At 33.8% G+C, this 15,774-nt stretch overlaps 1 protein-coding gene across 4 annotated transcripts in view; it reads left to right on the top strand.

The window, feature by feature from the left end:
- The window catches only part of MYSM1 (Myb like, SWIRM and MPN domains 1), a 40,805-nt gene that overhangs the window by 5,294 nt on the left and 19,737 nt on the right, over positions 1-15,774 (top strand). For all 4 annotated transcript variants that reach the window (XM_082688128.1, XM_082688127.1, XM_082688129.1 and 1 more), the window contains exons 3-9: positions 1,172-1,242; positions 3,049-3,126; positions 3,219-3,242; positions 4,335-4,413; positions 7,073-7,171; positions 9,487-10,247; positions 14,930-15,060. In XM_082688128.1, the coding sequence (XP_082544254.1) occupies positions 1,172-1,242; positions 3,049-3,126; positions 3,219-3,242; positions 4,335-4,413; positions 7,073-7,171; positions 9,487-10,247; positions 14,930-15,060 (1,243 nt within the window). The remainder of the gene's footprint in view (positions 1-1,171; positions 1,243-3,048; positions 3,127-3,218; positions 3,243-4,334; positions 4,414-7,072; positions 7,172-9,486; positions 10,248-14,929; positions 15,061-15,774) is intronic.

The following is a 15,774-nucleotide window of genomic DNA, read 5'->3' as shown; positions in this document are numbered from 1 at the left end:
ACCAGATTTGGGGGATACAGCTATAATCGAGACAGACATAGTCTTGCTCTCAAGTTTCCTGTATGCTAAAAGGGAGTCAGGTGATAAACAAGTACACAAATTAAGTAGAAACCATGAAGAACACAAGATGCTGGCTGAGAGTAACAGGGTGGGGAACCCATTTTAGATAAAGTTGTCATTGAAGGAAACGAAAGGTGATAGTTTAATTGAAAGGTAATAGAGAGGATAGGTATGTGAAGAGTTGAGGAAAAACATTCTAGGCAGAAAGAATAGCAGCACAGAGACTCTGCTCGAAAGCCAGTGCCTAGAATATAGTGGGAAAGCGGGGAGTGGCAGCTGTGACGGTTGGAGAGGCAGACCTGAGCTCTGTCATGCTTATATGAAGCGAGAGTAGAATCACAGAGACCAATTAGGAAACATTTGTGGTCATCTAAGCAAGAGTTGGTGGTAGAGTGGCCTGAGGTTTTGGCAGAGTTGGGTAGATTTTAATTATATTTTGGACATAGAACTGCTTGGTAGATTAGATACAGGATTGAGAAAAAGGGGAAGAATCCAGTATGATTCCTAGGTTTCTATGTGGAATAACTGGGTAACTCATAATGCTGTTTAAAAAGTTGGAAGCACAAGGAGAAACAGGTGAAGGTATGTGTTAGTGAGTTTTGAACATGTTAACTTTGGGAAGCCCACTAGATATCCAGGTGGACATTGGGGAGTGGGCAGTTGGATATAACAGTCTAGATAGACTTTAGAGAAGAGAACTGAGCTGAACATTTTTGAGAGTTGAAAATGAGTATGATCGTTTAAGGAAAGATTGTGGCTTAAAGGAAAAAAGAACTGTGGTGACTTTTGGAAACATGTTTGCTACCTGATATGTCTCATACTTGATAGCCATTATGACTTTACCATAGGTAGGAGCCTGAGCCTTGGAATCCAGCAGTCTTGTGTGTCAGGTCTCTACTCCTCCACTTGAAATACTTGCGGTGGTCCAGATGCATCAGTGAAGTAGTAACACCTGTCTCTCAGTGTTATCGGGGGAATCAGATATGTCTGTGCACAGTAAATGGGAGTTTATTACTTGTAATCATTATATCATGTATTTCATTTAATGGAAACATAGAAGATAATTTCAAAATGCAGTAAGTAAAAAGAAAAATATATTCTTTTTTAATAGCCTTGGACTCTGGATAGCACCATCAGTGAAGAGAACAGAGCTGTCATTGAGAAGATGTTGTTGGAAGAAGAGTATCCTTTAATGATTATGAGGAAAGTAAAGATTTTAGGGTTAAAAATCTGTAAGTGCGAGACTTACCAAAGAGACCACTATTATTACTAGATGGACCTTATTTGGCCCCAGACTGCAATTATATAATGTGTTAGCTACCTATGAAAAAAGCAGCATTTTATTCCTCTGTTTTCTGTTTTACTGCAAAGTGTAGGATCTAACTCAATATGCTTGAGTTTCTTTTCTCAGCCACGTCTATACTGTCTGAATGTTGAGTAGAAATTAGAAAACATTTTAAATCAGTGAGAACCTTTAGTCCATGTCCAAGATCACTTAGTCTGAGCCTCCATCTACAGTTGTAGAAGCTAAAACCCAGAGATGTTAATTTACCCAGAGATACACTTAGAATATGTAAAAGTTCTCACTTCTCACTCCGCCAGTTTACAGGTGTTATGTGGGAGGAATCTAAGTAAAAAGCACAAAACAAATACTGCAGGATGAAGATTTTCCCTCAGAAGTTGTAGGACTTTATCCACAGTTTAGTCACTAGCTTCTTGTCCTTGTTTCTTTCATCTGTTTGATGATGGCAACTTCTTTGGGATTCCATTTTCTTATATATAAAATGAAAGGGTTGAACAAAATGATTTCTGATTTTATGATTTTGTAAAGATTATTAATAGTCTAATACATAGTGGTTTATTTTTAACTCTCATCTGTATTTTATGGGTATCTACCTCCTTTTAAGCCAGAATTTCTCTGTTCCCTTTATTCCCTGTTACTGCTATGTTGATTTCAGAGTTTCTGTTTACCTTTAATTGTCATGGGTTAACCCTTTTTAGGATTTCTTATTCTCTTTCTTTCCCCAAATATCACAGCTATAGCCTACATCACTGCTTTTCAGTAAAAAAATAGTGCAAGACTCATATATCATTTAAAATTTTCTGGTAGCCACATTTAAAACAAATAGAATTAATTTTAATAAGATATTTTATTTAACCCATTATATTTAAAATAATATTTTCAACATTTAATAGAAACATATTATTGAGGTATTTTACATTCTTTGTTTATATGTGGTATTAGCTGATACATTGAAAAGTACAAGTCTCAATTAATTAATACTTAAGTAGTCATGGGTTCACTTCCAGATTTAGAAGCAGAAATAATGAAGAGGTTTGTGAGCTCTTAGAGGACAGGGATGTTTTCTTATATCTTTGTCCTCAGCTCCTGGTACCTAGTGTATTACCTGACATACATGATATATAGTCAATATTTGTTAAGGGAAGAACATGTCAAACTTATTGAAGAGTATTGCACCAAGCCAGTTTTAAGGAGTCAGACAGGGAAGCTCCATGGTCGATTTGACCTGTTACTAGTATTAATGTAGAGAACACCCTGAACTCTTTCTGTTATCTTTAGAACTAGGAAAACAAATTCCCCTGTTAATCCTGGACAGCCATTCAGATTCATCTATTACATTCCCCAGGCTTTAGGAAAAATGAATGAAAAAATTAAATGAAACACAGACTGTTTCTTCTCTTAACCACTTCTAATAGGGCATATAGGAGAAGCTAACATTTATGTAGTACACATTTTATGTAGGTGCTGTGTTCATGTGATTTCACATGTGGTATTTAATCTATAACAGCCTTGTGAAGTGTAGATATTTTTATTGTAGTTTTTGCAGATCTGGAAAAGGTTTTAAGAATTAATTTAGCTAAGATTCAAGTATGATTTTCATGGATGTGAGTACCTACTTAATATAAGTCACATAAAAATGTTATGATTTTGTTATTGTTTTAAAAGTTTCTTTAATAATTACACAGGTATTACTTATCTAAAAAATCACTTCCAGAAAAATTCTGGCTCGATCAAAAGGAAGATGATAAAAAATACATGAAGAGGTAAAATCAATTTTTAACACTTTGAAAGTCTGAACTTATATTTTTAAAAACTTGTTCACAAGCTTCCTTATTTTCTTTTTCATGTGGTGCAGTCTACAGAAAACAGCAAAAATCATGTATGTACTTATACATTTTATATTTTAAAATTATAGGAGAATTAAAAAATTATAGTTGGCTTGTGGAAAAACTCTTGACCTTGGGTTGTACAAAAATATAAAATCAAAATTTCGTATACAGTTGTTAGAATGCCACAAGATAATTTTATGACATTATTTATATGTCAGAATTTCTTTTATGGGCCTATATAAGCTATTCCATTAGATTATGGAAAAGGTAGTTTCCTAGGGATTTGTGGGGAAGTTTTTTAAAGCTGCTATCTAATTTAATAGGATTTGACTTGATTTCTATTACCTTGTCAGTTAGTTTTCATGTTGAACAAAAATTTAATTTAAATTTATGGCTTTCAAAAATTATCTAGAGAAATTAAGTATTAACTGTTTTACAAATATCCTTTCCCTATAATAGAAGAAAATTTGATGTTATTTAGTGTTTATAAACTTTCATGTTTATGATTCCTCAAAGGGTAGACTTACAGATTTAGCACTGCCAAGGGTTTGAGCAGTGAGCACACTTTGGCTTTTGCATTTTGTTAGACAACAACAAAGAAGTTAATGACAAGATGAATGGATTGCTTGAATTAAATTAATGAGTTTCATCACCATTTAATTTCTTAAGGACTGCATTTCAAAAGTAATAAACAATGCCATAGTTTCTTTTTTTTTTTTGGCTTGGTATTTATATAGATTTATATGGAAGAATCAAGAGATAATATTTCTGGAGCCAACTTAAACACTTACATGCCTTTCAGGATTTGGAAATGTACTAATACCTGCTGCTTTGTGTCCAGTCTAAGGAAGCGTATGTGTTTGTTACCACATTGACTTCCTTTGATGTCTTTTAGTGTTATCTTCACTCAGACCCAAGGATTATGTCTCTTGGGGCTCCTATCATCCTGAGCTAGATAAGTATACAAGACAGGGTAAATCTGTCCCCCAGGTAGAGGCTGCAGCCTTTTCTTCTCTTCTTTTTTAACTCTTAGACTCACACAGTATTGAATTTAGCCTTTGGCTATCTATAACCTTTAGCTGCATAAATATGGAATGTTCCATTTCAGACTTTTTTTTTGCAATTCCTTTTTTTCCCCTCAGGGCACACTCTCCTACAAAACCAGCCAGTTACTCAGTAAAGTGGACGATAGAAGAAAAAGAGCTGTTTGAACAAGGGCTGGTAAATAGAGCAATTTTTAATTTATAGTAAAATAATTCTAGAAGCCAGTATTGATAGAATTATAAGGTTAATTTGGGGAGACCAGAAATTTCTTTCAGTGATCACATCTTTAATTTTTCTGTAGTGATGATGTTTGTAGTACAGGAGACTTCCTTTTAACTTACAGCTAAGTCACTAAAATATTAAAATATACTAAGATCAATATTTTAAGATAATTTTCATCCCCTCTCCTTTTTTTTGGTAATAATAAAACCCAAGATACTGAGCTCTGTATACATTGACTACCTGGATTAAAGGATAAAATTACTTATCTGATGTCTTCTCTTGGGGAAAAAAAAAACTCAAACAATAATAACAAAAAACCCTTGATATTTGGAACTGTCTGCATAATCAGCTGAGTTCTTATTTATTCAGATACTTGGCATTATGCACACAGTCTGAATATTCTTTTAGTGTATACAGTTGGAAGACCAGAAACATATCTTTTGCATGAATGTTCTGAAATCTATTTAAATATCCACAAATTACATAATAGAAAAAAATGTGTGCCCATTTGTAATTCCGAAGATTCTCCCTATGAATAGAAAGAAACTTTTAAGTAAATATTCAAAAAATTTTTTTTCTAATTATTAGGAGTAGGTTATATCTTTTCCTTTAAGGTACATATATTTAACTAATTTTGAAATTACATAGATTTATATATTATATATAGGATATTAGTATAATATTTATGTGGGTTTTATGAATATAAATTGAAATGTCATTATTAACATTTCTACAGATGATGGGAAATAAAATATGTTTGTATTTTTATAGACATCGCCATGACTTCTGTATGTTCTGTGATGTCTTTATATAAATAAACTATCTTGAAGGTTTTATCTCCTCCTGAGGTTTTCTCCTATACTGTTGATGTTTTTAATATTGGTATTTCGTTCTGTTGCATGATTATCATTTTTATACCTAACTTTAATTAACCAGTCACTTATTTAAGATTGCTAACTACTTTGGTGTTTTGCCCCTCACCAAAGGCTATATATATGTGTGTATGTGTTTGTATACACATACACAAAAATGGCTTGTGTGTTTTTAGGTGGTGATGATAGGGGCTATGTCTGCATGAGTCAAACTTCAAAGGGTATATAAAGTTATAGGTGTTAAGTCTCCCTATCACTCCTGTGTGTACCTTCAGTTCTCTTCACCTTAGGTAACCATTGTTACCTGTTCTCTGCATGTCCTTCCAGAGATATTTGTCCCTATATATGCCAATATGTATTTATTTATATACATATGTAGGTATCTGTCTATATACATAAACAGATATTTTAAACCTAGAATGTTTTCCCACAAAACTACACGGAACTGTTGGTTGTATTCACAGCCTTTTTAACCCGTTGATATAGTTTGCTTATACACTGAATTTTCTCAGGCTTTAGAGAAGGGAATTATGTGGTACTGAAAGGAAAATTTTTCCTCCCTTTTGAGTATAGAATTGTCTCTGCTCTATTTTGAAATTGGTGTTTTCTTTGTTCCTCTTGTTCACATACCCTCTCCAATTTTCATAATGCTCAAGCCCCTACAATCCCAACTGGCTATACTCTGTCCAGATCTTTGATCTGTCCAAAAGTGCTCCATCCTATGAAGTTACTCATTTGCTTTCATCCCACAAAATTTAACTAATTGTTCAGTAATTTGATCTTAGCTAGTGTTAGTTAATAACAATCTTAATTTATATTTACTAAGAATTTTCCTAGAAATACTTTCAGTTTTAAGAAATTGTTCACATGTCATATTTTCTCATGAATATCAGAAATAAATATATAATTAACTTATCATTGGGTCAGGTTTTAAAGATGATTTGCCACCATAAGTCATGACCTATAAATGTTATATAAATCTGGCCCTGGGATCAGCTTCCCTGAGTTGTGGAGATAACTGTGAAGATTTATGTATCAAATAATAGACTTGATACCTAAAAATTCCTTTTAGCTTTAAAATTGTATTTCATTCCTTTCTGTACTTCAGAAAACAGCAGAGCTCTCTCAGCGTCTCAGTTTTTTCCCCAGCACAACTTTATCATTAGCGGGCATAAGCCTTTAACAGTACTGGGGTGTAGGGAGGTGCTGGCTACAGGTCACTTCATTTGTGATTCATTCGTTTTTCGAAGTCCGTTTTCTGTGATACCTGGGTAGAGTGAAGGTATCTGCTATGGGACAGGTAATAGATATTGTGCCAGATGGAATGTGGGTAAAAAAAGATATTTTGAAATTAGTTCCAGAACATAATCAGTTGATTCTATAAATGGAAAATGTAACCTGCCTCTTTTTCAGGCACTTGTTTTTTTAGATTTGGAACATTGTAATGTTCAATATGAATACATACTGTTAGGAATACATAAAAGTGGAGAATCTTCATTTAGATAGCTGTAAAAAGAAAACTAATTTCTAAATCATTTTGGTCAGTTTTCAGAAGTCTAGATTCCAAGAGTGTGGGCTTTACTTTCAAGAGTCTTAGCTTATGTATCAGGCTTGTTGTGTGCTTTAGAAAATAAATAAAGATGGGTTGTTCTTTTAAGTTTTTTTTTTTAAATGTGCAGTTGCTTGGAATATTAACAAGTAAGTTAATCAAAATCAATTTCTTTTCCATTTTGATAACATAGGCTAAATTTGGCCGAAGGTGGACCAAAATTGCAAAGCTAATTGGAAGTCGCACTGTTTTACAAGTTAAGAGTTATGCCAGGCAGTATTTTAAAAATAAGGTAAGCAGGATATAAATATCCAACTTAGTAATAGTATTTGCAATGAATGAAATTAGGAAGCATAAGTAGTGCTTTAATTTGGGCATTAATGTCAATATTCTAAGTTTTTGTAGTGAAAGTATTTTATATTCATAAAGTACTCAACACATGTTTATGTTCAGAAATCTCAAAGTGTATCTTAAGTGCTTTGAGTATTAAGTGCTCCTGAAAAATACCTTTTCTTTTTAAAGATATGCATTGTAGCTTTTTTTTGTTTTTGTTGCTGTTTTATTGGCAAGATGCCTACTTGTAAGTTCTGAGAAGAGTTTGATTTAAAAACCAGTCTTTTCAATATATGAGTACAACACCCAGTCCAGAAGAACCAGCCCACAAGCTCTAGAATGGTGTTTGAAAATACAAGCTGTTAGAGGTGCCCGGCTGCTCATTTGGCAGAGCATGCTACTCCTGATCTCTGAGGTTGTGAGTTCAAGCCCCATATTGGGCACAGAGCTTACCTCTGTCCTGGCTGCAAGAGAGGCTGGGAAAGTTTCTGGATTTTACTTGGAGGTTTAAGAGCTCCTAGCAAAATTGACACTGGATGTTCCAAAAGCTTGACCTTGCTCCTGCTCTGAATGTTTTGTTCCTACTCCATCCTCATGGCGACAGCTTCTACTATATTCTCAGGACTCCACGGTCTGTGACTTCAGCCTATTTCTCTGCTGGGCCTCCTCCTGCAGGCACCCGGGACATCGTAGGAGCCTCAGAACCTCTGTCTGAAGATTTGCCTTGTAGCTTTTAGGAATGATTAGAGCTTAGGGACCATAAATGCTAACATGAAACTAAAATCTGTTTAATAACAATGCAACTTATAATTTTTTTTGAAGAATTATATGAAAACTTCAGTAAATTGAAGTGTTCAGAAAAGCATAGTTTTGGTGTAGTTCTTTAATCTTTTAAGTAATCTGTGCTATGTTCAGTCATGTAGTTTGATATTTAGAAAATTTTAATGTCTTCTCTGCTTGAGTTCTGGGAAATACTTATATAGAATTTGACAAGGTCTTAAGTGAAATTTGCTGTTTTCTTTTAATGCAAATAATGGATTTTATCCTGTATACAAGATTTATATAACTTAATGTCATTTAAGCATGGGAAGTAAAGAGTGGAATGGATTCATTATATATCAGTCATCTGCTCCTTTTTTAACCAAGCAATGCATATTCAAGGCAGCTTGGCAAGGTAAAGGTATTCTGGAAGAGAATAAAGTTTAACTCGGTTATTCCAGTCCCCATGCTTCTCAGACTAGAACATGCAGAACATCTTAGAATGTCAGTTTTACTCAAAGACTTGGGACGAAAGGATATATTGTGATGTTAAAAGAGACATTCATAAAAAATATAATATGAAATCATATCTGAATTTTTAAGGTTAAAACAGGAGGCTTGAAGTAAATAACAGGGTTGTTAAAGGCTATTCCAGGCCATATGTCCAAATTTCCTTTTCTCTCCTGCTACCCTTTTATTCTTCTTTACATAATAAGCCAATTAATCTCAAATACTAGATACTAGGATTCTGTTGTGATACAGGATCTGTAAGTAAGCTCTTTTTAGGGGCTGAAATCCCTTGGGTATGCCAGTCATGTACAAAATTTTTTGAAGACTGTGTGGGAAGATTTTTTTCAAATCATTTATATTCATTGATAGTCATTTTTTTCTCCATCGACTAGATATTTATGTCTGCAATAGTCCATATGGAAGATAATTTCATGCCTTAAATTATAAGCTGTATAACATTGGAGCTACATTAAATGAACCTTTGAAAAATAGTTTGTTTCTATTATATCTGTATTTAAATGAAAGATGAATTTAATTTACTAAATAAAGATATGTGACATAGATTCCTTTAAGTAATGGGCTGTTCAGCATTATAAACAATCCTCAGCTGAGGTATCTGACATTCTAAGGTATTAGCTGTTGAAAATATTTTAATATCTTAAAGAATACCTTAGTATAACAGTTGTTGGTTCATTCTGTGGTTGATTTGAGACAGAGTCCTGTTTTAAATTTAATATTGAAAAACAGGTAATAGTTGTACAAGGTCATAGGTCATGATTATTTGATAAATAAAATCAGCTGGCCACAAATGAGTCAAATATAATGATAGAAATTTGAAATGATGATATTTTACATTTAAAATGCAGTTGTAAACCCTTAAAAGCACAATAAAGGTATAATATACCATTGACGTGTCAGTTTAATAATACTGTATTTATTATATATGTGCCAGTTGATAAATTTTTAAATGTTAATATGGGGATTTTTATCTTGATTTTTAATAAGGTAAAATTAGATGGTCCAGAGAGGGAAATACCTAATCAGAAGAGCGGCAGTGATCTTCAGACTAAAAATGAAGATGAAGGCACAAAGGCATGGATACCATCAAGTTTAAGGGGACGTGCTGATCCCAACTTGAATGCTATAAAAATTGAAAAGTTATCTGATGATGAAGAAGTAGACATCACAGATGAAGCAGATGAGTTGACTTCTCAAGATCCTCAAAAGAATCCTAGCAATGATGTCTTATTAAACATTTCTAATAGTAAAAGTCATGAAACCAGTCAAGGGGAATTTATTGCTTACAATCAGGTATCGGAATCTTCCAAGGAATATTTTCAGAATATAAAGCAAGGCGAGATGGAAGCACTTCCAAGTTCAGGAAGTAAATTTTGGACTGAAAAACAGAGCATTAGTGACAAAAAATCAGTTGAATTAAATGATCAGAAATGTAATAAACTGATGAAAATCTCTGAAAAACATGATGGAAATGGAATAATAGATGATGCCAGGCCATTGCCTTCTCCAGAGCCTTGTGAAATTCAGAAAGACTTGTGTGATAATGAAATGCTTTTTTATTCTTCCTGTCAAATGGAAGAGGAGAGCCATGAGGAAGAAGAGCTTAAGCCACCAGAACAAGAAGTAGAAATAGATAGAAATACCATTCAAGAAGAAGAAAAACAAGCAATTCCTGAGTTTTTTGAGGGGCGGCAAGCTAAAACACCAGAACGCTATTTGAAAATTAGAAATTACATTTTGGATCAGTGGTAAGGAAGACTTATAGTTTAGATACTGTTGTAAAATGTATGATGCTCTAGAGTATTTTAATTAGGCCTATGCAGAATTTAGTATTTTACATCAGTAGTGATGTGGAGAGCTTAAACATATGAATGTATTTTAATAGGCAAAACTTAAAATTTCTCATAGTGAAATTTTCTTTGAAAGCTTTGGTAAATATTGTTGTCTCTAGCTATCTCAATCCATCTGTCTTTCATTAAGAATATTTGGTCCTGGAAAAAAGAGATAATTTGCTTTAAGAAGCAGTTTCTTGGGCGCCTGGGTGACTCAGTTGGTTGAGCAACTGCCTTTGGCTCAGGTCATGATCATGGAGTCTTGGGATCAAGTTCCGCATTGGGCTCCCAGCTCCATGGGAAGTCTGCTTCTCCCTCTGACGTTCTCCACTCATGCTCTTTCATTCTCCCTCTCAAATAAATAAATAAAACATTTAAAAACATAACAAACAGTTTTAGGACAGTATTAGGAAGTTATAAAAACATTACTGCACTGGAAAAGGGGGAGAATGTCTTTCCTAGTTTATCATGTACTTGTAAGTAAAAAAAAAATTTTGGTGACAGAGGATATTTCTGTCATCAAGTGTGGCTAGATTACAGAAACCATTCTAAATTGCTATAAATGCTTTCAGCTTTGATCTTCTAACGTAATATGTTAATAATCTCTTCATCCAGCTTCATCAGGATCCAGGAATTCTCTAATATATGAAGTTTATCTTCTAAATTGTCAGAATTTGAATTATTTAGCATTGGATGGGGCACAAACCAAAAAACTTCCCACCTTATTAGCCCAAGTGTTCTGCAAATAATTTGAATTTTTCCTACCAGCTTAAGACTTTATCAAACATTCATAATTACTATTTTTGCTTCAGGAGTTACTGAATTATGTAGGGCCATCTTTACAGAGAAGTTATGCTATAAGTTAGGAAGGTTGCCAAAGGAAAACAAATAACCAGGCTTACTACATCGGTAACCTTTATTGCTGTACAATATTAATTTGGTTTTCAAAGATAGCTCTATTCTAAATGAAGTATTTTTGCTCTTGTTCTTGACTGATGGTTGAGGTGACTAAAAGTAAAATTTCTGGGTTAGGGTGGTATCAAATGAAAGAAGAATGATAAGGAACAACTGATAGTTGCACAGTGCTTTACAGTTTACAGAAAGCTTTTCTATGTTTTGATTCCTCACAACTGGCCTAAAAATAGGCAGGTGGTGTTTTCTAAAGTGTTTGATAGATTCTGCGGTCAGGAGAGGTTTGGGGTTCTGCCTTTTATTATACAACCAGCTACGGACAGAAGGACCTATGTGCAGGTCTCAACCCTGGCCATCAGTTTCCCCATTATTTCACATTGCCTGATTGATTCACACTATTGAAGAGGACCAATCAAATTAGATCTCAATGGGTATCTAATTTTTTTTTGGAAATAAGAGGATGAATGGCCAAAATTGAAGGACTTAAAAATAATACCTCAAAAACTCTTTATCTGAATGAATCATCAATGAGTGACTTAATGGTGCTTTCATCAATTTCATTTATTTGAATTTGAATAAATTCATTTATTTGAATTTTGCCTCAATGAGGCAGAATAAATTATATAGATGATATAAATTATATGGCAGTAGTTTCCTAACGACATTTGCCTTAGTTCATAAAACCACTTAAATGTTATTTCAATATAGTGATTTAGCAAACAGTGTTAAAGCAGAAAGAAATGTTTTGGAACAGGAACTCAAAACTATTCTCTTCGGAAATAGAAGAGGGAACTAGAGGTGGTGTTAAAAAAAAATTTAAAAAGAGTAAAGTTTTGAAATAAAACAGACCTGCTAGATTTGTTTGTAGCTAAAAATTCCTTTCCATAAAAACACAACTCACTTCCTGTTTAGGGGTATGTTTTACCAAGATAGTAACCAATACCATTATAAATGCCTACCGAATGCATTTAAAGGTATTTAAATCATCCCCAGTCTTCTTGGCAACCTTGTCCTTATTTTACAGATGAGAAAAATGAGGTTCAGAGAGAAAAAGGAACTTGTTCCAGGTCACATTTAGGGGGTCTTTCAGGGTCTTGCAGTCTTACTCCTTATTTTCACACTTCATCTCAGATCCTTTCCCCGGACTTTTCTTTCTGCCTTGGATGCTCCCCCTACTCTTCCCCCCAGGTCTTAATGAACTGTGCTTCGTCAAATCCTTCAGGTCTGCTCCAAAAGACCTAGAGGACTTCATGACCACCCTATCTAAAATAGTTCCCAGCTCTTCTGCCTCCCTCTCTCTTGCTTCATAGAACTTATTACTACTGGATATTATATTTTTATTTGTGTATTATCTCCTCTTCCTCCCTCCTCCTTCCCCATGATAATACAGGCTTCTGCCCAAAACATGGGCAGAGTTTTGTCTGTTTTTTTCATTGTTACACTCCTAATTCTTAGGACAATACTTGTTCTAAGCAAATCCAGAGGCACTCTATTTGTTGAGGGAGAAAGATGGTGCAAATGAATCATGAATAAGTATCTTTAGAGGCCTTCCCCCTTTTTTTTAATGATTTCATTTATTTATTAGCAGGTGCACAGGTGAGGGGAAAAACAAGACTCCCTGATGAGTAGTGGGCCCTATGAGGGGCTTAATCCCCCAGTACCTTGGGATTATAACATGAGTTTAAGGCAGGCGCTTAATCTACTGAACCACCCAGGTGCCCCTAGGAGCCTTCCATTTGTTTAGCATCATGTTGCTAGTGCTGAGCTCTTTTTAAAGACTTGATTTGGGCAATCTTTAAGTCAAGACAGTTTTTAGATTTCCTATAGATTTTTGGAAGCTGGTTACACTGCTTATTCCTGCTCTCTTGGCTTCATTTGTGCAGTTGGTTTCCTTTGATTGAAGTGAAGTAAAAACACACTGGTATCTCAAACTTTTTAGTGGAATTCCACTCCCCCCCCCCCGACCATGGTTATATTCATTTTTTTTTGAGAGTCCATGCAAGTGGGGGAAGGGGCAGAGGCAGAGGGAGAGAATCCCAGGCTGACAGCCTGCTGAGCACCGGCCACTGTGAGACTGTCTCACAACCCTTAGATTTTGGTGACTTGAGCCAAAACCAAGAGTCAGGTGCATAACTCATTGAGCCACCAGGTGCCCCTCAGTGGAATTTCCAATACCCTCTACATCACAAGTTACTTTTTGCCTTCCCTGAATGTCTGTAGAAATAATGGTTTTATTTATTTTTTTAATAGTAATTTTTGTTAGGAGAAAAAGAAATTTTTTAAGATTTTATTTGTTTATTTGACAGGCAGAGATCACAAGTAGGCAGAGAGGGGTGGGGGTGGGAAGCAAGCTCCCTACCAAGCAGAGAGCCCGATCTGGGGCTCGATCCCAGGACCCTGGGATCATGACCAGAGCTGAAGGCAGAGGCTTTAACCCACTGAGCCACCCAGGTGCCCTGAACTCATGATTTTAAATTTGGTTTCTGCATAGGCCTTCTTTAAATACCCTATCTAAAATAGTCTGCACCTAGTTTTCTCATTCTATCCCTTATCCTTCTTACTTTTTCTTCCTAGAACTTGTTGCTGCCTGTCATTATGTATTTTATATATATATTTATTTCTATATATGTATGTATTTATATATATATATACATATATAATAGATATTATTCATTGTATATATTCTGTTAGCATGTAAGTTCAGGAACTTTATATTCATCTCTGGATCCTTAGTGCCTAAAACAGTGCCTGGTGTGTAGGATGCAAAGTAAATATTTGTAGAATAAAATAAAGATTAAATAAGAAATACCTGTTATATGATATATCTGAATACTTGGTTTATGATGTCTGTATATAAATCTCCACTTTAACCTCCATAAGCAAGTACTTTAATCCCCCTAATTTTTAGTTTTCTGCTCTCTAAAATAAGAATAAGAATAATAAATGCTACTTTGTAGAGTTATGAGAATTAAGGTTGAGAACTATTAGTACTGGCATAAGCATTTTTGCTATTATTAGTACTCCATTACTCTTAACCTGTATCTACTATGGTATAGTAAGTATATTCAGTAAATATTCATTTTATTATGTAAACTTTTTAATTTTTTCATAGTCTTTGGGCATTTCTTGATTCCTTTGAAATACCCATATCTCTTTCTGTTTTCCAGGGAGAGTAAGCTCTTGATATTTATTGGTGTAATGTTTAAAAACCAATATAAAACTTTTAAGCATTTGTAAGTTAGCTTATAATTAAAATATACTGTCCAGCAAAGTAAAAGTAGATGAAGCTAAGTAATATATTAAAAATAAGAAAAGCCTAATAGTAAATACTGTAGATTTATTATCAGAGTGCCCTTTTTATTCAAACATTGAAGTTTGAATTTGGATCTGTTGACAAAGCTTCTAACTTTAAAATCTTGGGATAACTGGAATCTCTTACATTTCATATGGGAAAGAAATAATACTTAATAAAAATTACATTATACTCATATGATTTTGTATAATTTAAAGATATTTCAGGAAAAAGTACACTTGGGTATTATGTATTAGCATTGTTTTTACTACATATTTACAGATTGAGAGGGGGTAAATTTTTAAGATATTTCAAATATCAGAAGTTTTCCCCAGAAATCTTTTTTTCATGTTTTTATTTATCCAAAATAACTGTACTTCCATCTCTTAATTAGGGAGATATGCAAACCGAAATACTTAAATAAGACCTCAGTACGTCCTGGCCTGAAGAACTGTGGGGATGTTAATTGTATTGGACGGATTCATACATACCTCGAGTTGATAGGAGCAATCAATTTTGGATGTGGTAAAAATAAAAACCCAACAACATCTTTTACACAACATTTTTTTATCCTTAGAGCACCCATTAACTTCTTTGTTAAAATTCAAGCAGATTTAGTATAGATAGAGAATTCAGGAGGATATTACAACATTATGAAGTAAATGTATCATTGAGTTGTTTCTTTAAAACAGATTTCTGTTGATCAAACTGTATTTTCCTATAACTTGCTGTGAAAGTGGTGGTATGAAAAGGAAAAGTAGTCAAAGTAGTAGAAATAATTTAACAATGCAGCTCTTTGTCACGTAAAAGTAAAGCCATTTTAAGAAAAATCTAGTAATGGCCCATTTAATTTGTAAAATCTGTATTAATGCTAGAAATACTGTCTAGCAGTGTTTAAATAAAGGAAATAATTTATGAGCCTCTACACTTAAGTGTAATAAAAGTGTCAAAATATTTTTCATGGAAGAAAGTTTCTTTCATCCTAGTTTTTCTCAAATTTAAAGTCAATGAATATGCATGACTTTAAATGTATTCTTCACTTTTATTGAATTAACGTGACACAAACATTTTTAAAAACGATAATAACCATAGTTGCAAAGTGATAAGTTAATTAGAATTTTGTAACCCATAGTTTCAGAAAAGTATATTCTATATTGTATGTATAAGAGAACACAGCTAACCAGAAAGTTTCCTTTCAGAGATTATTTTATTTTGTAGGAGAGAAAATTCACAGTCTGC

This window comes from Mustela nivalis (genome assembly GCF_964662115.1).
Source record: "Mustela nivalis genome assembly, chromosome: 10".
NCBI classification, from domain to species: Eukaryota; Metazoa; Chordata; class Mammalia; order Carnivora; family Mustelidae; genus Mustela; species Mustela nivalis.
The sequence above is the reverse complement of the archived record's forward strand: the minus strand, read 5'-3'. Positions and strand labels throughout refer to the sequence as shown.